At 41.9% G+C, this 26,433-nt stretch overlaps 1 protein-coding gene across 2 annotated transcripts; it reads right to left on the bottom strand.

The window, feature by feature from the left end:
* Positions 1-3,149: 3,149 nt before the first annotated feature.
* arhgef37 (Rho guanine nucleotide exchange factor (GEF) 37) lies at positions 3,150-22,235 on the bottom strand. Of its 2 annotated transcripts, XM_058649075.1 has the most exons (16): positions 22,058-22,235; positions 21,611-21,710; positions 18,808-19,286; positions 17,114-17,243; positions 16,325-16,472; positions 16,039-16,238; positions 15,588-15,718; positions 14,992-15,096; positions 14,444-14,557; positions 13,543-13,712; positions 12,843-12,990; positions 12,609-12,737; positions 11,428-11,623; positions 10,590-10,759; positions 8,263-8,500; positions 3,150-3,219 (listed from the first exon to the last, which is right to left on the bottom strand). In XM_058649075.1, exons 3-15 carry the CDS (start codon positions 19,273-19,275, stop codon positions 8,312-8,314), a joined length of 2,298 nt encoding a protein of 765 aa, XP_058505058.1. In that variant the 5' UTR covers positions 19,276-19,286; positions 21,611-21,710; positions 22,058-22,235; the 3' UTR covers positions 3,150-3,219; positions 8,263-8,311. The 2 variants fall into 2 exon arrangements, with proteins under 2 accessions (XP_058505058.1, XP_058505057.1); XM_058649074.1 differs by lacking the exon at positions 3,150-3,219 and having other exon boundaries at positions 4,806-8,500.
* Positions 22,236-26,433: the final 4,198 nt, after the last annotated feature.

The raw sequence follows: 26,433 nt of genomic DNA, 5'->3' as shown, positions 1-26,433 counted from the left end.
CTAGAAACGCTCTATATAAATACAGACCATAATACCAACTCTTCTTCTTCTGATTTTTTTTTGGTATTAACGAGTAACAACGATAGAGGAAATGTAGTGAGCGGCAGAATTGTGCTTTTCCTTCTCGTTAAATATTTAGGTTTACGACAGAAAGTCGATAAATTTGTCGCTAAATGTTCCCACGGAAACAAACAGACATTATTTCCCTTTCTTTCCTCGCTTATTATATCTGTGCAAAACGTCTTCTTCTCTGTTTTTGGTGTAACGTCACAGCGCCGCCCACAGTCCTGGCATGAGTACTGCAGCGACGCTCAAAGACACACGTTTATGCTCTTTTAAATGAATACATGGTAGAAAAGGAACGACTAAGAACGGTAAAAAACTGAAAACTAACACGCTAAGAGCGGGGGAGTATCGCCACCTAGTGTCGCGGAGTCAGACTACACTGTGTAACTACGGCAACCAAAGCAAACCAAAGCGCTGTTATTTGATGTGATATTTGAGAGCATATATTTTTCTTTATCCAAGGTTAAGGGCTTTTTTTTAGGGTCCCGCCTTCTTCTCCTCCTCCATCGCTCCTCTTCATTCTGTAAGACAGATAGCCACTTAAATCTTTTTTATTTATTTCATCTGGAGGTGAGTCGAGCAGAACAAGGTCACGGCGAGGATTTAACTCTTTCTAGGAAAGGCAGACGGAGGTCGTGACCTGCAGTTATTGCCTTGTGAGGTCCGTTCACAGCCTCACATATCAGACGTCACGTCACGTCACGTGAGACACAATAAACCAGTTTGAAGCCGTTTTCCTGTGGAAAAACAAACAAAGCAGACATTACATTTGTCTTTTCTCTTTAGTTTTTTCTAAGCAACGTAAACGTCAAACTCACTCTCGCTGTAGATTACGCAGAGAAACTGTTTCACCAACAAAGTTCATTTAACACAAAATCCTGTTGGACCCAAATATAATTAAGTTTAATTTAATTTCAGCAACATTTTTTAATGTGTGTGAAGTTTAAACATGAATGAAGACGTCACATGACTGTGTGTGTGTGTGTGTGTGCAGGGACACAGATGGCCCTCTCTCACCCTGAGGCTGCCACACACACACACATTGGTTTCCATGTCTTCAGAGGACATTACATTTAGGCTTAAATTAATTTCCTAGAGATTTATAATCTAACCTTAACCAGAACTACTACTGTGCCTAATCCTAAATCCTGACCCTAACCTTAACCTAACATCTGACCTCAAATCCATGTGATGTGACCGTGTAACAGTCAGCCTCATCACTAAGCCTCATTAGGACCAGGTTTTGGTCTCTGTGAGGACTACTGGTCCTGACAGGGTCAGTGTTTATGACAAATGTCCTAAAGAGGTGACACATACAAGAACACACACACACACACACACTGGTTTCCATGTCTTCAGAGGACATTACATTTAGGCTTAAATTCATTTCCTAGAGATTTATAATCTAACCTTAACCAGAACTACTACTGTGCCTAATCATAAATCCTGACCCTAACCTTAACCTAACATCTGACCTCAAATCCATGTGATGTGACCGTGTAACAGTCAGCCTCATCACTAACCTTAACCAGTTCCTCAGAAATGAGGTTCTGCCTCATTAGGACCAGGTTTTGGTCTCTGTGAGGACTACTGGTCCTGACAGGGTCAGTGTTTATGGCAAATGTCCTAAAGAGGTGACACATACAAGAACACACACACACACAATTCAGGATTAAGAACAAAAATAAATAAATAAAATAAAATAAAATAAAATAAAAAAGTCAGGGTGCAGTTCTCCTGTTGTCCTCCAGGTGGCCACGAGAGCTGTCAATCTATTTTTAGCTGAACTTCAGCTGGAGGACAAGGTATTTATAGACACACACACACACACACACACACACACATCATCCTCCCACACACACTGTGATTCCAAGACTAATTTCTAAACACAACACAACACGACACACACACACACACACACAGTCAGAGGCTTTCAGACGCCTGATGGAGTTTTAATATATCGAGCTGCTGCTGACGAAAAAAGATTTTGCTGACGTGAGCAACACACACACACACACACACAGACACACACAAGGTTAATCCTACGCTTAAATAGACACGTGTGTGTTGAGTAAAAATAGAACATGAACAGGAAACATCTACAAATATATATTAATAAAATATTCTCACATACACACACACACAGACTAAGTGCCTCTGTAAAAAGCTCGTGCACCAGCTCTGTCCACTTCACGGTCCAGTGGCCACTGAAGCTGCTTAATGTTGCCTGTGGAGAGAAAACACACACACACACACACACACACACACATTGAGATTGTACAGCAGCTCCAATGCAGCAGCAGCACAAACATCAAGGTTAAAGCCAATGAATAAATCCATGCTCTATAAAGACGACCACAGCAGGTGCCACGTGTACCTAATAAAGTGGCAGGTAAGTGTATTCAAGTCGTCATAGATCAGATATTTAGAAATTAGAAAAGAAACAATGGCTCAAACGGAGATGCAGCTGGACACGGCTCACTCACACAGGAGCTGCTGGTCTTCTGCTGCCTCGTGTGGTCACTTTGTGTCATTAAGGAAAACCTAAAGGAAGGATTTCAAACATGGAAGTCACAAAATAAGACATTTGAACTCACTGATGGAGGCAGCAGTGGATTAATAACTGCTGTGTGCGGTGATGTTAAAATCACTGATTTTCTCTATGGGGTTTGGTGCAGGGGGCGTGAGCAGAGCTAACACAGTAAATACACTAGTGTTGATTTTGTCATGCGAGTCACTCGTACTTTCCGCAAGTGTACGCACGTATTTATCAACAGCGCGAGTTTTAAAAATAAACATAAACGACGCTAACGACAGACCAACAACACATCGCGGCGCCGGCGAGTGGCTGTTTGTCGTGCGGTGAACACATCTGTCAGCCAGAGGAACACGTTAATGAGGCGTTTGGGACACACGCAAACACAACTCTGTGTGTGTCTGTGTGGGGAGTATAAAAATACTGTGACAGCATTTTCATTTCTGTGGAAACGCTGCTTTACATTCACACAGCAGGTGAAGGCAGCGCTGAATCCCAAGCACAGCGCAGCATATAAATGTCTGTGTGGGTTCTTCTTTACCTCTTCAGGACATTTTTCTGGCATCAACACTGAACTCGTCCAGCCTGTAGTCCTCATGGAGACCAAACACCTGGTCCTAATGAGGAAGAACCTTGAGATTAGGAATAAGATTTGAGATTATTTTGTTGAGCAGGTCTGCATCTCCTGCATTGGCACAATTCTGGTTTCAATATGTACCGTGTTGTTCCGTCACACTCGGTGGAAACGGCCATCTTGGAATGCTAACTCGTGGAAGTTCCGACAAAAATTGGAACGTACACGAGACAAAAAGACTTAACACAGGTTTTGTTTAGTTTTATCTGAGTTTAAGGTCAATGAGTTCAACACCAGAACTTTTATCGACACTTCAAAACCTCGCGTTGCTCAGCGGCGGCAGCGTTAAATAACATAAACTTGAACAAAAACACACAGTTACAAAACAATAAGTTATCATTCGACACTTTGTGCAACAACATCAGCAGGTTAAACTGAAAAAAACGGGATAATATTTCAAATGTACAGGATTTGATTCAACTGTGAGTTCAGACAAATGCTAATACTGACAGAGGTACACACACAGGCTCACTCAAACAGTCTCCTGCTCCCTCTAGTGGACACATGTGAGTACTTCATATATAAAGTTAATGATTCGCCCTCCTTTTCAGTAAACATGGCGTACGATTTGTTCAGTTTTGGATCAAACACATAAATTCTACACGTTTTCAAACTCGTCAGACACAACATTAAAAGTAATATTTGAGTTTTTATGACGTGCAGAAAGCTTTGGTTTCAGGTTTTCCGTGAGTGAATAATAAGTAAATACTTGTGAGTGTGAATCAGCGACAGCAGCTTTAGAATCTTCATTCACTGACAGGAAGGAGAGAAAAGTGGCGTTTGAAAAGGTGAAAGCTGGTAAAATGTTCCATTTATCAAACCTCGAGGACGTTTGGTATTTAAGTATCATCTCACACACACACACACAGTGTCCTCCTGCTGCTTTGACATTCAGACGGATGCTAACGCTCAGCTCCAGCTTCCTCACTTTGCTTCACATCCACAGCAGCTAATGCTGACGCAGCGAGAACCAACAGGGTCTAAACTCAAACGCGGAAACACAAAAAAAAGGGGGATCATAGTAAAAAATAAGCGTGAAATCAAAGATTCTCCCATTTTTAATACTGTTTAAAAAGCCATCCTCGCCTTTTGTCGTCTACATTTATCACAGAGGTGATTATTTCCGTGTTACGTGTCTGCGAAGAGTCGCTAAGCGGTTCTGCGTGGGCTAACATGGCTGCGGTTCCAGGGTTACCATCTTCCTCAAGACAGCGCCAACATCTGGGCTGGAACGTGATGTGCAAAATGGAGCATGTGGCATAAGACGTAGGATTTAGGCGCAATTTTGGGATTAGCAATAGTTAGCTAGCTAAGATTTTGGAGATCCATCTGAGTGTTCGGTTTTGACTGAAAACTACCCGACTTTTTTTGTGTCCAATTAATTAAGTCGTCCGCACACGGTCCTTTCCTGTGGGCGTCAATAATAATCGGAATGTTGCGTAAAGCCTAAAAGGGCTATATTAGCTTGTTAGTTATCACACCAAAAAAGTCGTCTCAGTCAAAGATGAGTTTAACACAGCGGTGATTATTTCCGCGTTTAGCGTCCGCGAAGAATCGCTACGAGGCTATCATCTTCCTCAAGAGAGCGCCACCATCTGGGCTGGAACGTGTTGTGCTACATGGAGCATGTGGCATAAGATGTAGGACTTGGGCGCAAAGCTCCGATTTAAAAATCACTAAGATAAGAAAGCTATAGTTAGCTAGCTAAGATTCTGCCAGGATATACTGTAGATCCAACTGAGAGTCAAGTTCCGATTGAAACGCTACCCGACGTTGTGTGTTTTTGTGTCCAATTCATTAAGTCGTCCACACACATTCCTGTCCTGCTGGCGTCAATAATAATAAATCGGAATGTTGCGTAGTGCTTAAAAGGGCTAGATTAGCTTGCTAGTTAGCACACCTAGCTGTAACTAGGGTTGTGGCGAGCCCCAACTACCACAATTCGACTGATTTTGCGTTCAACCCGTGTGACTATTATTCTACTTTAAATATACTATTATCGTGGATTGCGATAATATCGGAATAAAAGTAAATTTACCTTCACTGCGACAGTGCCTAGCTGTAGCGCCGACATTTACCACCAAACATCTGGCTTGTGCAGTTTTGTGTTCTCACATCACATCGCAGGCAACTGGATTTTATTCTGACAGAAGATTAAAAAAACATTCTCTCTCCCTTTTTTATCTCTGTTTTGGTCTCCACCAAAAATCCTGGGGGAAATATCCGTCTCTTCAGCGACTCAACGCTCCGCTACCTTCGCCAATTTGTCACCAACTGCCATAGAGTAGGGCCCTTTTTTTAATATCTAAAAATTTTAATTAAATCTGTCTGCGTGAAGAAGATTGATGAGTGTTGGACCAAAACAGGAATCTTCCTCGTCCCAAAAAAACAAAACAAAACAAAAAACAGACGAGGTTTGACACGGATCACAGATCACGTCGTTTCTATAAAAAAAAAGTGAAGATAATGAAGTGGCACATTTTCCACTAATCCGTGTAAAAAAAAATAAAAAAAAGCTTTGACAATTAAGAGCGGCGTGAGGAGCTGCCACAGAGCCACCGCGACCTGCATGGACTGAGCGGTATCCATGGAAACAGGCATCATCAGGTGTCCAACGAAGCACAGAAGTGGGTCGATTCTGTCCTGTCAGTGTGTCGTCGTAACATCTGCCATGTTCGACTTTTCCCAAAAAAACCCTGACGGAGGACGAGGAGGAGGAGGGACATGATTGGGACTGTAATGAGGACAGAGAGAGAACGAGCAGCTGTGACACTTCACCTTTAAAAATAAAAAACCAGGCTGATGAGGAAACTTTCCTCCATTTCTTCTCTCCCTCCGTGTCTCCGTCTCCACTCAGGCCTGAAGACATTTCACATTAACATCACGTTACAGAGTCTGAGATGATGAGAGTACCGTGTCCCTGTCAGTGTGAGGAGGACGAGGAGGAGGAGACTTCACACACACACACACGATAACGTCCACACTACCCCACGTTCATTAAAAAAAAACAAAAAAAAACACCAGAATGTCAAAATCGTTGGATGGGATTATGAAATCTCCTGGCACTGGAGACGGGTTTAACGCAAAGACGACAGAGAAGCGACGTCTTGAAGGCGTCCACCGAAGACCAGCTGTCCTTGGAGTCGGCTGTAGCTTCCATTATAAAAAGGGACAAAAGTCCTCAGACCCCATTACTGGACAGCTGTCGCTCCTAGAAGACTCGATTGTTGATGAGGGATGGCTCGCGATTATGGAATCACTGATTTGTCATTTTGATTAAAAAAGTCAAGGTAAAAAGCGCTCAAGAGGCGTGTCTACGTGATGTACGGTCTATGGAGAAAATGCACAAATGGAAGTTAAAAAAGAAAAACTAGAAATAAAATGAGAAATTAGTCAATTAGACACGCGTGACGCCGATTATTCGACCAATTAGCCACGGCGTTAGAATAGTGCTTCGGTACGATACGTCCGTCCCCTTCTGTTGATACAAGTATTTTATCAAATCAATTAATTAGCCTATTTGATTTTTCAGCTTCTTAAATGTGAATATTTTCTGGTTTCTTTGCTCCATGTAACAAAATCATTGGATCAAAACTGGATCATTTTGGTTTGTGGACAATGTCAATGATCATTTGATTGAGAAGCCCTCATTTGATTGATCTCTTCTTGTCACATGACTTGTCTACGTCAGGTGAGGAAGAGGAGGTACATTCTCACACACACACACTCATACACACGTCTTTCTTCCGTTCAGTTGTGTCCCGTCGGGTCTTCGTGTCCAAACGTGTCTCTCTTCACGACTCAGCCTTGGAAAGTCGCTTCCCGTCACTTTGACAAAATTGTCCAGTAAAGTTTTTACAGTGCAACTTTAAACATCGTCCTTCAGCCTTTGAGACGCCGGGTTGAGTTTTCTGCTCCGTCAGCAGAGACGCGTCGTCTCGTCTCGTGCTGGTGTCCATGAGCGTTCCATGGTGATGCATCATCCTTCATATTTATTCAGGTTTTCCTTTATTTCCAGCAATAACACGTTCACTAATCTGCTGGTTTAGATTCTGTGTCCAGGGAAAATAAGAAAAACACTGTTGCTATGTTTGAAAGCTCGTCCTTTTTTTCAGATTGTTCTGCAAAGGTTTTATCGTCCGTGCTGAAACGGTAAAAACAACGTCACACACTTTCACTGTTGAGATTTTTAGATCGTCCAAACTAGAGGTCGACGGCCGATAACTGATGCAGATTTTTTTTGGCTCATATAGTTAAGCTAGGCTAATTTTCCCCCACTTTTTGATCAAATATAACGCTTTAATGATAACAAATAAAATCTATCTACAGTAACTTGTTGGTCCGTTTCTCAAATCTACAGTTCAGTGCAATTATATACAGTAAGAAATAATGTATTAACTAAATAATACATGGAAAACGTCATTAAAAATACAAAAAAATAGCTTTTTTGGGATGAAAAAATAAAGTTGTAGTGACTTAGCAACATTGATCAGGTTTCTGAGAATAAAAAAATGCATAATAGGCTGATTAATAAATCATAATTAATGATGACTTAAAATGGGGATGGGCATTTCTAGGAAAAATGCTATTATGCTATCGTAAAAGGAGTGGCTTCGAGAAGCATTCAAGAAACCTTGTAAATTTCATCAGTTCTACAAACACACATGAAGTCCATTTGCACCCCACAAATAACAGTGGGTTATCATTGGAGTATTAAGATTAGCTGTTATGAGTTGACAACCCTAATTTAAAAAAAGAATTGCAAATATCGGCCCCAATAATCAGCCCAACAGTCGACCTCTAGTCCAAACCGCACATGCAAAACTGCGCAATGAACATGGAAAACTTGGGGAAAAGTAAAAGCGATCTTAATCTTAGGGTGGGAGCAGGAAAAGGCACGGAGAGAAAAAACTTCCAGTTGTAAAAATCAAAAAGAAGATTTGGCCTTTTAGATAAAATCTAAACAAGTAAAAAAAAGCTATACAGGCTTTGAGTTCGAGAAGCAGCGTCGACACCTGACCCTTACTTCCTTCTTTACTTCCTTCTTTTCAGGAAGTAGCGTCACAGCCGGCGGCTCACATCCTCAGCGGCGATACTATGAGGTAGTTGGAGGGCACGTAGCCTCTCTGCCCGCCCCTCACCTCCACCAGGCTCCACTCGGCGTTCCCTCGCTTGTCGTGATGCTCCAGGACGCGGACCGGCTCGCCGGCCCGGATGGACACCTCGTGGTTCCCTCTGGCCGAGAAGTCGTAGGCTGCCAACACCTGGAAGAGACGGAAAACTGAGTCAAAAACGACAAAAACACAAACAGCCATGGCAGAAAAACAGGAAGCTATCCAAATACTGGGTCGAGGACCAACAGGTGGGTCGCAGGAGATTTCAGATTGATTAACCCTCTTCTGACAGTCATTTATTTAGATTTTATGGCTGTAGAATTGTCCAAAAAAATGTCAATAATTGAGTTCTTCTGCCCCTTTTTTCCTCAGATAACGTTCACGTTTCGATATCTGGCAGTTATTCAACCGTTTAGGAATCACGGTTCAGAGAAGCTGAAGTCACAAACGTGTGACCCGCTGGTGAATGTCGTCTTTTTCCTACTTTCATTCATTTTAATTTCATTGATGCAACAAACTCTGTTTTGTATACGTATTACATCTATATATAAACCTTTATACCTGATGTAATCTTCATTTTTATGGTTTTGTGGCTCCAGATGACATTTATTTGGGTGGAGAAGGGACAAAAATGGAGTTACGTTAATGAGAATCACTGATTTTTGGACACTTCTACAGCCTTAAAATCAAAATAAATCCAGGCGGCCTGATTATCACGACGTTCCTGAGAGGGTTAAAGTTGTGAGAACCAGGAAAAAGGTGAATTTTCCACCATGGTGGACAATAAAGTTCTATTCTACTCTATTGTGAGTCTTTTTTCATGACCTGATTTTCTGCAGCGATCAGTGGGGACATGGTTCCTCAGACTAAGGGTCTGGAGGAGGAGGAGGAGGAGGAGGAGGTGAGAGGAACCTCCTCTGTAAGGTCACTGGAGCAATCATTCACTTTAACAGGCACCGAGGAGACAAGTCTCTCTAACACACTCACGACGGCCGACGCAATCCTGCTTCCCATCCACTCCACTGAATCCCCTTCTCTCTCTCTCTCTCATGTACACACTCCCCCATTAACCATCATGGATTTCCCAGCCATGACACTCTACTCGCTGTAAATCACACACACACGCACACACACACTTTATCTGATCCTGCAGCACTGCCTCGCATAAATTACCTCTCAACCTTTCGGACAGTAACCCACTTAACAAGGTTAAACTGCTAATTATGGACCTTTACATTAACACACACACACTTACATTAGCATGGCAACACTGTACTCTCTCTCTCAAACCCTTTATCTCACCGTAACTACAGTCAATTCCTGCCTAATTGACCATAATCTGGTCTTAATCTGAACCTTAACCAACACCGCATCTCACGACTGACGATCACTGATCCAGACAAGGACAGTAAATACATAAACACACCTTTATTCTCGTCCCCTCTCCAAAAAAGGTTGGTGGTTCGACCTCCAGCTTCTCTAATTTACATGCTGATGTGTCTTCATGTAAAACACCAATGTGAATTTATAGCTTTACTTAAAGAAATATTTGGTAGAAAATGCCACAAACGTAATATTCAGGAGTAAAATGTATACTCAGACGTGTTTGTTTAACGCCGCCACCTGCTGGTAGCACATTGTTATGTCATGTTATAAGTAAGTAAGTCAAATTCACAGACATAAAATCAAAGTGTGTCACGATAACAACAACAACAACAACAACAACAACAACAACAACCAAAGAACAGATCTCAATACGAGACGATTGATTATTTGTTTTTTTTAACACTATTGAAGACATGTTGACAAATACATGCATGGCCAGTTTATCCGCATTAAAGCAGGTGATCGATGAACAAAGGGAATTCAATCCAAGACTGAGGTCACACCCGGTGGAGTGATTAGTCACTACAGTGAGTGACAAAGTGAGTATTTGTACCTCTACTGTTTTACATTTGTGTTCATTTATTCCATTTAATCAAGCTAAGGCCATAGTCTGACTAAGACGGGCATCGATTTATTGCAGCTTAGACGTCGTCTCCTTCTACTTCCAGGTCAAAGACTGGGGAGTGCGCAGAAGTCCAACTCCAGTCCGACTAAGCGTATACAAGCAGGATTAATCGGACTATGAGTCACATCATCCAGGTATGTTAGTCTGACTAAGACTAGCTCAATTTGTGTTTACATGACATGAGGAAAACTGATTTATTGTCTTAGTAAAGAAAAGTCACTCAATCACCTGGAAGCACGGCTGGCTCCTGACCGTCAGTGGCCGGCTCTCTGGAGTGTACGAGTGTCTTCTGACTCCCATCATGCTCTCTGGCAGGGTCAGGTGTGGCGAAGGGGGCGGGTCCTCTGATGGCTGATGGTAGCGAACGAGCTTCGAGGCAGGAACGTAGCCTCGTCTGCCTGCGGGAAGTGGAAATAGTATTGTAATGTTATTCATACGTGTCAGTAAACGACACTTTCTGAAGGATATGAAGGACATTTACGTGTTAGAAGGAATGAAATTGACCATAAACATGGTCAAACTCTGATATAACACAAATAATTAGGCTTCAGTGACTTTTTAAAAGTAATTATGTCGATTTCATGTATTTTCTATCCATATATATGTAATATTTAATATTTTGTGTATTTCACAAATGTATTCGAAATAATAAATAATAATAAATATATGACGATATTGAAAAAAACTAACATCATCTTATGTCACAATATAGATGTAATATGGATACATTTCCCCGCCTACATTAAGTTAAGTTACTAGTTATTCAACATTTAAAACACTAATTCATGAGTCAATCTGGTGGAACCTGTAATCCAATGATTCATCCGTGTGAGCAGTGCAGAGTCATTACAGAGATCAGCCACAAGATGGTGTCAATGAGCTGCCTGCAGCGGCCTCACACTACCGTGTTGTGTTCTTTTTCTGTTGTTAAATGTGAATATTTTCTGGTTTCTCAACTAAAAAAGAAATCATTACAACTGAATGAATTTGTTTTTTGTGGAGAAAATGAGACGTTTGGGAAAAACAGATCAGTTTCACGTCTATTTTTGAGTCGTTTCTCTTTTACCTCCGGCATCGACGAGCCACCTCCTCTTGTCTCCTCGACTGTCCATCTCACTGACGATGGCCACCAGCTCCCCTTTGACCAGGTTCAGGTCCAGGTCTCGGCTTCCCACCACCGCACCGACCACCTGGTAGATCTTTCCAGAGCCGTGTTTGTGCATGAGCTGCTGCAGACGCTGCTGGGACGACGGACTCAGAGGCTGGAGAGAGGCGGAGGAGAACATGGGATCTTAATCTGCTTTTTTAATCTGCTTTTCTTTTGTTTAAATACCTTGCATTCATTTAATTTGGACATATTTTCTAATTTATTATGGTCTGAGCCCTATTATAACTCAATTAATCCCATTTTAAGGGGCCTAATCCTGCTTAAAACCTATCTTAAATTTGCACAAGCATAATTTTTTAGTGGTTTGGTGATTGTGGGAGGGGCTCTTCATATCTTCTTATTCATTTTTACCATGTGAATCTTCATAATAAGCCTCTTTTTTAAACATTTGTACAGACTGGAATCTTCAATTTACATTTCTCAGAATTGTGTCACGGTGTTGTTTTTACATAAACGTGCCTGTACAGCAGCAGCAGCACGTTCAACCTGCCGTTGTGTTTGAAAAGTGCCTCATAAATAAAGTTGAACACATTCAAATCCTATGTAAGTGTGATATAAATATAGAAGATTATATACTAATATATAACCAAAACAAAACCTTTCACTAAAGTCCGACCTCTGACCTGAAATGACATCATTTAATTGTCGCTGAGCATCAGGAAATAAGGAGGAGTTACTATCATTTTCTTTTGTGCCGAGTCATAGAAACTCACTGGAAAACAATTAATGTCTCTGACAGGTGCTGGAAAAAATGTACAGGGTTTCCTCGTTACTGAAAATGTCAGCGCTTTTCTCGAAAAGATTAAGAAAAGTTGCAGAACAAGTCGAGCAGCTGCCGCGTCACGACACGGAAACTTTGACAGCAGCTTATGAAGACGTGAAGTGTGTTTGTATGAAGTGCTGACACGTCGGCATTCTGGGAAATAAATGTATGCTCTTATCTGGCTTATTCCTGCGGGGGTTGTTTTTGCAGTTTGAAGAGTTTAACATTAATAATGATATTTTTACACACACACACACACACACGTGTGTTACCCCTCTGTGTGAATGTAACACAACAGTTTGATCTAAACTCAAACCTGGACGGCCGGCACGTTGAGTGTGTCCTGCACACTTCGACCAAGAGTGTCCAGCCTCCTCGCGCCTTCCAACACCGCGGTCTCCGCCCACTCCCAGAATGCACCGGGGCTGAGAGAGCTGTGAGGCAGCTAGAAAAAAAAATAAAAAAAATCAAAAAGAAGCAAATCCTGGAATCCCAGAGACTCGGTGAATATATACACTCTGATCAGATTAGATTGGATTAGATTATTTACCTGTTGTGCAAAGCTCTGGAAGAGTTGCTCCATGTCGGACGTGAGGTCTTTGTGAAGACAACTGAACGTCCCCAACATTCTCCAGATCATCTGCAGAGCTACACCGTTAAACCGAGGAAGTTCATTGAGGAGCAACGTGTTGATTGTCCTGAGAGAAGAAGAAACGGATGAAGAAGAAGAAGAAGAAGAAAACAGAGGAGGAGGACCTTAAAAACATTCATGTGAACGGACAGAAGCAGATAGTTTCCTGCATTTGCTTCCTGATTGGTCACAACTCGACCTTCAGCTGTAAACCAGTGTTAACATTTAATTTAAAATAACAATAAAAACACATCTTTTTGTTCATTTTAGCACAAATGTTCCCGCTAGGTTATTATAACATTATGTTATACTTTTTGTAACTTCTGCAAGAACATCTCAGGCATCGTTGGCTGAAAATAGTTGAGCTGGATTATTGAAAACTGGGCATAGAGTAAATACAAATAAGGTTTTTCTTCTTATTATTTTAATTTAAGCTTCAGCTTAATATGAGAAACCGCTGCTTTCATGATTCAGCATTACTGCTGTGGTCAGTTTTCAGGTGTGTCAGAGGTTAAATGCACACGTGGACAGAGATATGACTGTAATTATATCTTAAGTTCAGGTTCTTAGTCTCTCTGTCTCAACCACGAGCTCAGTCTGTCATTTTTTAAATAACTACCTGTACGTGTTGGCCACGGCCTGCTCCTCGTAGCTCAGGTTAGATTTGGACTCGAGGACTTCATAGTCCAGCAGCTTGTCCAGCCTCTTCCTGATCAGGTTCCTCGGGCCCACCAGGAGGTCGCGGAGGTCACACAGGGGCTTGTGGATCAACGTCCTCATCCTCTTCTCCTGTTGAAGAAGAAAAGAAGAAACTGGTGAATGGAAGGAATGATTACAGTCACCGAAGTGATTCCACTCATTTCAGATCAGGGACAGAATCCAACGCTAACTGGCTGCAATATCTTGTTTCTTTGTCATGCTTTTATTGTGAATTGAATGCTTTTATTTTATTGTGTGAGCGTCCGTTACTGTTGTTCAGAAGCTTTTCCTGCCAAAAAGAAGGCGTAAACAAACTGAGTCACATGACATGACACAACACATAATAAACACAACAGCAAAGGATAAACAAGTATATATGTACTTAAATGAATGGCTATAGGTGTCAAACTCGGCGACCCAACACTTAATATCGTGTTTTTATGAGAACATAAGATTGTTTAGTTGTTTATTTTGTCTGTTTTTCTTATTAATAGATTAATTTTGCATTATAAATATGTTTTTTTTATTGTGTACAAACACTTTTACTTTGAAATTGTGTGAAATATCAACCAGAATGTCTCTAGACCCGCCCCCTTTTGACCAGAATAGATGTTCATAGGCGCTCACGTCATGTTTGACACCCTTATGTTGCATATGTGCTTTATTTTGATGTTTTTACAACTAGATTTCCTTCATTCTTGGACATTTCAGTCAGGAAAACATTATCTCAGCATGACGACAAAACTGTAAAATGTTTATCATTTGCTGCTTTTGTTTCATTACAGTTTGACTTTGGATAAAAATATGAGGAAAACGCTCACAAAAGTCGGAAGTATCCACTGTCTCAGTGCTGTCGTGATCTCCTTGTAGCAAATGGGCGCTTTCTCTCCGTCCATATCAAAGTCAAACTCCTCTGTTTTGCAGGTCAGGAACGCCTGCAGATGAAAACAGAGGAAGGAACTTCAACAAAAAAAAACACGAATGAATAATGAGCCACTGAATTTATGTGTTTCTCTCTGTGCACGGAAAAAACAACGAGGAAAGGAAGTTTCCACACAGTGGAAGAACAAACTGATGTGTTTAACCTCCAGGACAAGTTTAAACAGCGTGAGTCAGAAACACGAGAAATGTTCAAAAATAAATATACATTCCAAGTTTTCTGTGAGTCACAAGTGACCGGGAAAAAACACAACGATACAGAGCCAGTCAGATATAAAACAGACTTTAAAGGTACAGAATACATTCATGTTGTATTAAAAAAGAACAAGAAAAGAAAGTGGATGAAGAGTTTAGTTACACTACAGGTGCGTGTGTCATATTTTTTATTTAATTCAGAGCACAACACGCACCTCGTGCGTCCTCAGCTCACCTGTAGGTGGTGCAGGTATGTCTCAACGTTGTCCAGGAGCTGCAGGATGCCGTGTTCCAGAACGTAGAATAAGCCCTCGAGCGCGTCAAACTCCTCATCGACCAGCTACGACACAAAGCACAGAGTGTTTCCTTTATTATTTATCTTCATAATAAAAAGAGGTTTTATTATTTCTTCTTTATTGGTGCAGAATATGCAAATGTCGTCTTTTGAAATTGCCTGAAACAGCAGATACGGACAAGCAAAGGCAGCACGTTTAATCCCAATCGGCTCACTAGTAAATCATCAACTCGTGTGTTTGCAGGTGCAGTGAAGTGAAGGTGCGGACTGGGAGCTTATTTATGACTCTCAGGAGTTACAAGTGCACTGTGAGTTCCCCGATACATCACCTCTAACACGTTTCTTCATTTATTTCTACGTCCACGCCTCGTCTCGGTGATGTCTGACACATTAAAGTGATTGGTTTCCAGAGCAGGAAATCCTGTGTGTGTGTGTGTGTCGTTCAAGGACACTTCAGCACAGGGTGTGTGTGTGTGTGTGTGTGTGTGTGTGTGTGTGTGTGTGTGTGTGGGGATGTTATTAAACATCCGCGTTACCTTGGGCACGATTCCGGTCTCGTGTTTGAGTTGCTGGCCGAGTCTCGCCGTCTTCTTGGCGATGCTGTGGGTGCTGAGGCGGTTGATCTTGTCGATGATGGTTAACGATTCCGTCTTCTTGTATTTGTCGGCTTAAAAAAAAAAAACAAAAAAAACACATGTGACGATTTTAAACACTGATTTTATGACCTGCAACAAAACTGAACCAAAAATATAAATAATTTGCTCTCTAATCATTGACAAAGGGGTTTTCTGTTTTCAAAACAAACTTCCAATGTCTAAAATTACAAAAACATGTTATTAAGTGGCTTTTTAAAATATAATTTTGTCGATTCCACGCTCTCGTCAGAACCGGGTTTCAAACCGGTGACCCTCTTGCTGTGAGGCAACAACTCTAGTCACTGAGAGCCTGAGTGTGAGCCTCACAGAGCTATAACTAGTGGGAACTCACCGACTTCTCTGAAGCGCTTGTACTCGTTGATGCGACAGTTCAAGGCGATGGAGGTGTGAGCGGTGCGCTCCAGGAGAGCGTACGCCGGGTGAGCGGCATCCGTGTGCTTCTGAATGGTCTGCAGGAGGAGGGGGTAGCGGGCGATCCGCTGCACTGGCATCACCAGGAAGAAGCTCAGGGACGTGGCGTTGACTTCAGGCCTGGAGATGAGGACAGTTACTCGACGTTTCTACCCATTTATACACTTGATTTTCCCGTTACGTGGTTATGAGGAATATGAACCTACGCCGCGTCTTTGATGACCATGACGAGCTCGTTCCACAGCGCCTCCCTCTGTTTGTAGCTGTTCTCCACCACCGTCACGTTGTTGTAGTTGGCCAGGTATTCTTTATACGCCGCCTCAATGTCTGAAGACAAGCTGAGGAACGAAGAACCTGTCGGGGAGGAAAGGAAAAACATGTCTGGGTTAAATATTAAGAAGAGGAGATCTTGAAAAGTAATTTAAATGGTTCAATAGTGGCGCAGATTTAATTTGAACTGTAATCTCGGGTAATCAATGCATCCTTTGGTCCTTAAAATGTCAGGAAATGTTGAAACAATGTTGATCAAACCTGGAAATGATGATGTTCTCCAGTGTTTTTCAATTTAATTTAATTTAATTTAATTTAATTTAATTTAATTTAATTTAATTTAATTTAATGATTCTCGTGTTGCACGCCGGGAAATATTCACATTATCGATTAACAAAATAGTTAACATTTAACCAGGACCAATAAATAACATGACTAGATACACATATAAAACTGGTTTGCACCTGATTATTGATTGTTTAAAGAAGCTCTGTATGTGGTAAACAAGATAAACAGTCATTCTATTATTGCAACACATTCAATCAGGAACATTACAACACAGAGGAGCTGAAGAAGCAGAAGGAAGTTTTTAAAAACACACACCAGAGCCATAAAAAGGCAAAGCAAACATTTACAGCGAAACAAGCCGAGTAATAAACTTTACAGGCAGAGAGCAGAGCTCAGTTTACGTCGGTGGTACTAAGTGTGAAGTGAAAACCTCTTACAGAGCGTCTCCAGGAAGAGAGGATCTCCCGGCTGAACCTGCTTCTGGTCCAACAAGCTGAGGAGCCGCGTGGACACGTTGATCACCTCCTCGATGTAGAGAAACATGCTGTCCAGGTTTGGTAGAGGAGGCTGAAGGAGAGCAGGAAGAAGAACGAGAAATTACAATTGGAGTAGCTTTTAAATTTGTGTTTAGCCAATGTTTCCATCGTGGTAGCAACAGAGGTTGCAACAGAGGTTGCTCAGGACTACCCCAGACCTTGAACTGGTGAGGATTTGGACCGGACTCCAAGGGTTACATGCCCAATTTTCTTCCACGCCACCAAACCCTAACTGATGACCACAATTCAAATCTTTCTCCTAAACTTAAACACCTGCTCCTCACAAATGCGGTTCTGCTTCAGTAGGACCAGGTTTTTGTCTCCATGAGGACTACTGGTCCTGAGTTTTTAACAGTCTCAGTTTTAAATGACAAAAAATTCAAGTTTACGTGTGTACGAAAGAAGAAAACGCATAAAAAAACACTCTATTCTTAATGAAAACTGACTACATGTGGACAAAGAATGGAAGACAGATGAGGTCATGAGGAGCTGACGGGCTCATTCACTTTAATGCTCAGCTGATAAACTTGCTCCGTTCCGTTCTAATGAAAGACGAGTGGGAGAGACGAGCAGTGACAGAGCGAACAATACGAACACAGAGACCACAGAAAACAACACAGCAACGTTCCTACATCACAATGGCCTCGTTTGTTTTCTCTTTTTCACTCCTCCACTCTGCTGCTTCTCCAACCGTCCATCACATCCCAGATTTTCATCCTACTTTTCACCTTCAAGCTAGTGTTCACCACACTTTTATTTCTCCACACCATCTCTTGTCTTTTTCTTCTCGGTGCTTGATCATGTTCATGCTCTCATCTATCGACAGCTTTTTTATGGAGGTCTCATTGAATTACTGCTGCAAACAGTAACAAACAAACTAGAATATAATGAAAAACTAACAAAAACAAACCGTATCTGTGGACGCTGCAGAGCCAATTCCACATGGAATGGCTGGTTAAATTTAACAAGCAAAGATGATTTAGGGCAACGTACCAGAAGATTTATTTTGTTTTCATATTGTGAGCAATTAAAAACCTTCCTTCGGTTATTTTGGTCACAAAATTCTCGTGTGACACAGAAAAAATGGAAATAAGTGACATTTATTCAGGGTTTTTTTTTGTAGAATTTGACTGTGTCAGACTTCTTTTAAGTTTTGTCGAGTGACAATTATCAAAAGTGTCAAGCCAAGGTTTAAAAATGAGGGTGTGTTTGTGATTGGTCAGAAACAGAATTAGAATCTAAGATGTCTGATGAACTACGGACCGCCAAGGAGGGTTGTGTTTTCACCAGCTTGGGTTTATCGATAGGTTTCTCCTTCCCGTCTACAGTTTTTTACGGATCAACCAGAATTCTTTGTGATTGGTAGGTGACCAAAAAAACCCCACATATGTTCCCGTCAAAGATTGGCAAGAATCTACCCACTGATGACATCATAAAAACCCTTAATACCAATGGGGGATTGAGTGCCTTGCTCAGGGGCAGCCCCAGCCCTAGGCCCCGCTGCCCCCATGGCAACATCCTAAGCTCTATAAGTTCCATACAGACTCAGAAAGTTCTGGATCCAGTGGATCCAAGTCCAAAAATTGCTTTAGTACCTGTATTTTCTGCAGGCTGCTCCTGATGGTTACCGTGCTAATTTGCAGCATTCGCAGATAATTCCTCTCAGACTGCACCAGTTCCTCCAGGGCCATCAGCTGTCGCTGGGCTGCTCTCTCCTTCGCTGCTGCCTCCTCCTCTTCAGCTTTCTTCTTGGCCTCTTCAGCCTCCTCTGCCAACCTCTCCTCTGAAACAGGGCAATCCTCTGAGAAACTGTCCTGCGAGGAAAGTATGGACCTCGTATCTCCAAGTTCCGAGGTCTCGGCAGACGCTCCGACAGACGCAGAAACATCCTCCTCTGTACCCAACGTCTCCTCACCAAAGACGTTCTCCTCCGTGGGTCCGTCCTCTGGGAAGGAATCTCTCTTCGTGACATTCTGTAAAGTGACAAGGGGAGCCATCGAGGAGGATTGTTTTGGGAGAGCCAGAGTGTAAGAGGAAGGATGCAGCCTCCTGGGCACCTCCATGACGGAGTTCACTGTCAAAGAGAAAGAGACACTGTTTAGATTCTGGGCTGGAAACTTCATAGCCGTGTTTCCACCGAGAGGAACCGTTCAGTTGGTCTGGTACAGTAGGGTACATATTTTTTGGGTTTCCTTTTAGGAATAGTACCAAAATGACCAACCGTTCCACCCTTTGGTACCCTTGCCTTGGGGTACCAGAGTCAAATGGTCTGGTACAGTCAAGCCTGTGCGATCGGTGCAAATATCTCATGGCTTTACCATTCCATTCCGTTCCAAACTGTACTGTACTATAATGAAACATAGCATAAGAAGGACTAGTGCCATTAAATTCAACCTTTCCTGATACAAACTGCATTGTTTCCTTCAAATTGTGCTAATTGAGGACTTTGAAAGTAAATACTAGTCATTTTGTGAACATGGACAAAATTTGACTTTAGCAAACCGGCAAGCAGACGGTGTTACAGCCTTATTAGCTGAGCGTACAGGACTGGCACATGGACGACAGTGTTTTTAGTGGTTTTAGGGGTGTAGATATTTCCTGAAACTTAACTTAACTTTGTCAAAATGACAAAGAAAAAGATCCCATATGTTTTGCTCTGTTTCCGTGTGAATATCATGGCCTTCACGACGCGTTCCATTTGTAGTCGGAACTCAGAATTCCAGCTCCGAGAAACCTCCCATGGTTCATCGATGACTACCACAGTACTAACGCTGTTACTGTTGTAACAGATGCAAAAGTGCTGCTTTGCATCAAATAGCAGTTCTGTCTTAGTTGTAAATTAGTCGCACACATAGTGCTGTTCATTTGAGCATGGTTATCATCTACCATTGCCACCAATGGCTGACCCGACACTTTTTTGATCACAATCAATCACAATTACTTCAAACGATTACTCATCGACTTGAACTTGAAACAAATAGAATTTATTGCAGATAAAATTGTGAATTTACATTAAAATAACTATCATTTATTGTACCGTGTATACATCTTAACCCCGTTTTTCAGAATAAAAAGGCGCAGTTTTCTTTCGATTATTTGTTTTTGTAATGGTTTGCGTCAATAATTGTAATTGAAACAATGACGTGCACAATTTATGGTTTTTCATGGTCAATTTGAAAGCGGCCACTGACTAAATATATGTAACATGCGGCAAAGTTTTAACTCATGTTCTCTTCAGCAGGAAGATCTGAGGAATCTTTTGAGGCAGATAACAACATTCCTGCGCTTTGATTTAAGGTGGAATAGTTGGTGCCAAAAACATGTTGAATTCACCTGTGTAGAACTGAGGCTGCACAGAAACTCGGTTTCTATTGCCGCGACTCTTTCCACTGCTGTGAAAATGAGTCGTTACATGGTTCAGCTGAACAGCCACGCACGCGCCGTCACTGGAAGAGTTGACTCTGAGTCTCTCAGGTTTAATTTTGTGATTTAATTTTAACGTCTGACTGAAGAGTGAGTCACGAGCCGCAGACTCGGAGCTTCTTCCATGTATCAAATGTCCTCATTACATGTTGTAAAACAGAGTTTCACAGTTTGATTTTCTGTGTGTACACAGTGTAGTTAAGATAAGACTCTGATGTTTTCTCTGCTGTTCCCAAACAGTGAGTGGGTGAGTGAGTGAGGATTTAGGTCACTGTGCGTTAAATCAAGTGAATCTTCGACGACAGGTCGACCCAGATGTAATATTTTTAGAAATCCTGGCAGCCGACGACCAATTACTGATGCCGTTGTGCTTTCTCTGATAAAATACAACCTTTAAATGGGAACAAATAGTACAAAACAATGTGTTTTCAATAAACATATTGTATAAACTACACAAAGCAGGTCATCAAAACTTAAAAACAATCAACTTGTGGGTGCAAAAATAAAGTTTAACAACATTTATCAAGTTTCATACAAAGAGTCATTTGTGGGCAATACTTTCTACAACAAGGCCACCAAATAATTGAGTGTTCATTTATTTGTTTTATATATTTATTGAGTTGATATGTACTTATTTGAGCTTTTCTGTTTACTGCACTGTGAGGCGTCAGTGATTTATACGATAGTTGCCTTCCTTCATGCTGGATTATCTCCTTCTCTTTCGTTTTAAATGCTGCTTCTGCTTCTGCTTCTTCTTATTATTATTATTACTAATAATAAATCTCATCTTCCCTCACAGAGTTGTCATCTTCCCTTTCAACAGAAGGTTTCGGTTAACGGCGTACGGTTTTTAAATGAAAACTAACTTAGGAAAGCATGTTTATAAGTCTAAATATAAGGTGATGAGACCAACTGTCCAACACGTGACTGTGTCTCATCAACATGAGAACAGACTGTTATTATTGATGTTGTTACCTTGTGCAGATTCCCTGATTCAGCTGCAGTTCCTTCCGTCGCAGAGCGCCGTCCTGACTGAGGCAGAAAAAGTGCTGCAGTGGAGACACAACTGCTGCTGCTGCATGGAAACACACACACACACACACACACACACACACACACACACACACACACGCTGGTGTAACTTTCTCCAGTGACTCTCACACACACACACACACACACACACACACACTCTGCCTCATGTGGCAGCAGAGCTTCAATGTGTATTCACAAGTGTGTGTGAGGAAAAGGGGGATGGGAGTGGAGAGGACGGTGGGCTGACTGTTTTGTAGAGGAAAAAGAAGGGAGGGGAGAGGGAAGGGTGGCCACACACACACACACACACACACACACACAGCGCTGAATAAGCTGATTGACTGCAGCAGCTGGTGGGGGAGAAAAAAAAAAAGGAAGCGCCTCTCTCACCCCAGACAGACGCCGATTGGCCGAGCCGGTCTTCCAAGTGGAACGACGGACCAATCAGGGGACGCCCTCATGAAACACTCAGCAGGCCAATGAGGACGCGGCGTGCAAGCGATTGAAGTTCTCCTCTCACAGGAAACAAAAGCACCGCGGGGCGTACCATCATCCTCTTCCAACTGCAGCGGGAGGATCCACAAGAGAGAGACTTATTACAGCGTCTGTCAGCCGGAAATAAAAGGTTTACACGGGTTGTGTCCTAAGCTTCTCTGTCTCTAAAGAAACTGTTCAGCCCGTAAAAAAACAAAAACACTCAAGTTACACTAATGACAGTGTAATTTGGGAGTCCACAACAAATCCATTCACTAAAGTTGGTAAAAGTAAAGGGTGACAACACCCGGAATTTCCTCGTTAACGTCCCAGTCGGGAAACTTTTGCCAATATTTTGCTCTAATCTGTTTCAAAAGTTAAAAAGAAAAAAGAAAAGTTAGTTTTTTGCCGTATCCGCACGGAAACAGAACTATCCTGATGTAATATTGACATGTCTTCTTACACAAGATCATATAGACTTTTCACTGAAAGCCAAATATCAACCTGCTGTTGGCACGAGATAAGATTAAATACTTCTTCATCTGATATCTGCAGAAAAATGTCCTTTTACCAGACGGATGGAGCCAACTGTTAGAGTTCACATGCATGTAAGTCAGGTTTTAGTCGGACTAAGACTTCTTAATGTCCTGTAAACACATTAGTCCGACTAAAAGACTAAACTCCAGCTAGTCTTAAGGTCTGTACACACTCTGCAAGAACGGAGAAATTTGTTCTCGACGTCATTATTTTTCCTTGTGCAGGGTCCGACAACTATTGCGTGATTGGCCAGAAATGTGAAGTGGGTGTGGTTAATGTGGAAATGAGGACTTCCCAGGAGTTTCTCGTGAAGTATGTTAAGTGCTGACCAGAACCAGCTTTGTTCTTGTTCTAGCAGAGTACATACAGGCCTTAAGTCGGACTTACAAAGCTGGATAACATGATTTATAGTCCGACTTATGTCGGACTTGTCGTTCTGTGCATGCACCAAAATGTCCTCCCCGGTCTGTGAGCCAGAGATAGAAGGAGACGACGACGTATAAAGTGCAGGACTGTTGCGGGAACAACGCAAGGCATCGGCGAGAATGAAGGCTAAGGAGATGACCCACGTTTGGACTGACGAAGAGACGAGATTTATGCTTCTTCAACACAGAAGCATCTCACCATTCGCACCAGCTTATAGCGATACAGAGTCAAACGTACACGGCCAATAAATCAATTTTCTCACATATACTCGGACTCGGCCAAGTCTGTCTTAGTCCGACTAAGGCCTTAGCTTGATTAAGTGAAAATGAATGCCACCTCAAGCTATGCGACGAGCATCACCCTCAAGATGTGACTTGCATGAAAGTAAACCTGTGGTTTTGAGTCAGTGCACACAGGTGACGTCGCTGCAAATCCCAAAACAGGTTGGAGATGTTAGCACTGAGCCATGATGTCAACACTGTGCTTATGTTCTTTCCTGGGATTTACGTATGTTGTTCAGCTATGTAAAACGTGATTAACCCATATCTTTTTGTCCCTATGGAGCTCCAGTAACTGACGTCCTCTGGCAGGTAACAACGCTGTTCACCTCTGTACCCGACGACACATAAACCAGACAAACTGTTTTCATCATAAAAGTGGAGATCGAGGAGAAATGCTGTGCCAAAAGAGAACATTTTACCCGGATCCCCACAGATCCAGAGAGACAGAAATGAAACAAGCCCTTTAAAAAAGCACCAGCTGATGGAAGAATCCAGTCGTGCAGCATTCCCTCCCTGACATTCCGATCTAATGAACCAGATTAGCTGCTGCCTTCCCGACTCCCTCGTTCAAGGGAGTCGTTGCTGTCTGACTGCGGTGAATTTCTTCACGGTCTCACTCTGGGTTCATGCCAACATATTCATAATCTAATCATCCTCAAAAAGGCCCACACTGAGTCTGTGGGTTTGTTTCACGGATGTTTTTGAGAAGAAATGTCAAAAAAAAATAATGTCGTGAAGATGAAGGTGAGGAATATGCATTAGATCATATATTGTGAATATTCACTTTCTCAATAATTAATCGTACAGAGCTCCAGACATTTGTCATGTTTATGACAAACAAATGAGCAATTATTGGCTGATTAATGTTTTTTAATGATCAAAAAAGGGCCAAATATTGGACCTAATTAATATTCTGTACTTATGAGGCCTCAGAAAGTAAGAGCTGACCCGGTCAAAGTCTTCCTGCTACGACAAAACACACCAGTGAGGGGAAGAAATGCCAACAATGATGATGACATGTAGTCATGAGTCAGCACTTTAATACTCTGGTGTTGCGACAGCGTGACTGATGTGAGGCGAGTTATTTTAGGCTCAATGACAACAGATTACAGGTGTGATCGCTGTCACACCTTTGTGTTCTTGTTGCTTTACTGTAGATGGACCAATTTTTATTGGCACAATTTTTTATTGGTAACTGGTTTAATTAAATGTTGTGGCAGATTTATTTACATTGACATAATGAAAGAACCTTAAGTAAGGTTTAGAATCATGGAATACAATCATAGAATCATAGAATAACCACTTACAATTAAACAATTATATATACACATTGTATTTATGCCAACCAATTTGTCCTCGCACCACGATGTATTCCTGGAATTCTCCCCAATAGATCACATTGTTGAGGTACTAAAGGTTGGTGAAAACAAACAGAAATTGGCACCCAAATCAGGTGAACAGGCGATAAAGTTAATAAAATAATGGAAATAAATGGCTCAATTCAACAGGAAGTTGGCTATTTTGTATTTGGCGTCCATCTTGGCGATCTGCACGCTTCGTAAACAAACAAACTCATCCACGCACATTAATCATACCTGCATAAAAAAAATCTGTCAATTTGTGGTGGACACATCAAAGATGAAAAGTTAATCATAAGGTCATGCAGATTCAAAAGGGGCGTGGCCACAGCAACCATTGGAATTTTGGCGCATTTGGTGCGTGAGGTGTGCTTTGAAAGAAACTACAAAGGAAATCAGCCAAACTGATCAAAACGTCAAAAGAAAATATCACGGCAATTCCACATCATCGTAAGTGTCCTATTAACCAATGACGACAGAGCAGGTCATTCGCTTATACTGATTTAAGGACCGTTTACCCTAATTTTGACAAATAATTAGGGTAAGCACCCCTGTCCACGCACAGACACCAAAAGACTTAAGCGAATAATAACAAACGCAATGACCATATGCAAAAAACAACAGACATGGTCACAGAAGTTCAGAGGTCACAGAGGTGTTGGTAATGCATAGCTTAATACATTTAAAAGTAAACTTTAAGAAAAACTAGTTTTAATGTGGGTCATACCGAGTTCTGATTATCTGTAGAATTTTTAAAATTTTAATAACCCCACAACCTCAGAGCAGAAAAAGCTCTGTGCCCCCCCCATGTGATCTCTGGCGCCCCCTTGAGGGAGGCTCGGACCCCAGGTTGGGAAACAATATTAATGAATTCTTAAGATAATGACCAAGACTATTCAGTGACAGTGAACATGAGTTATAGTCCTACAGGTTTAAGAAATGTCGTCCCAACTTGGCCACCCTAGTACAGATTTCCTGGACACGCCACTGGTAGACTGTACACACACTCTCCGTGTGTTCAAAGGTAAACAACATGTGAAAGGTGTTTTTTACCGTGTGCCCAAAAATGTCTAATTTTTACATAAAGCATGCGTTAAAAACGTGTTTTTATGTTAAAATGACGGCAAAACTCGTCATAACCTGCAACGAATGTGCATTTTATTGAGAAAGTGAGGTAAAGAAATGTGGGCGGAAACCATAAAAGGCGACACTTTGGTTTATTTTGTCTTCTCATTTCATCATCACGTCTTCAGTCGGCGGACATGTTTGTTAAAAAGGTATTTTGTGTTCATTTAAAAAATCACCTGCGCGTGCACGTTAGCAAACAGCGGCGACACAGCGGGCTTTTACGAAAGCCTCGTTTAGAGAAACAACAACAGTGCGAGACGACGCGGTTTATCTGCGGCCTTTGAACGAACGTTACAGAAACGTTACATTGTAATATGTTGTTGTTATTTACCGTGTCGTTCCTGTTCCCTCCGTCCGCGAAGATACACGCGCCGCCGCCGTGTCCTGATGCTTCGCTCTGTTCTCTCTCTGAACTCTCGTTCACCTGTTGTCAGTCATCAGTCCGTCAATGGTCGCGATAAGACGTCGCAAAGGACATCCGGTGACTGCCTTTCAACATAAAAGCATTCCGGAAGCTGCACTATGATCCATGTTCGATAGTCCCGTTCAGCTCAAAGGTACG

The sequence above is a fragment of the Solea solea genome, chromosome 14, assembly GCF_958295425.1.
Source record: "Solea solea chromosome 14, fSolSol10.1, whole genome shotgun sequence".
Lineage (NCBI taxonomy): Eukaryota > Metazoa > Chordata > Actinopteri > Pleuronectiformes > Soleidae > Solea > Solea solea.
The sequence above is the reverse complement of the archived record's forward strand: the minus strand, read 5'-3'. Positions and strand labels throughout refer to the sequence as shown.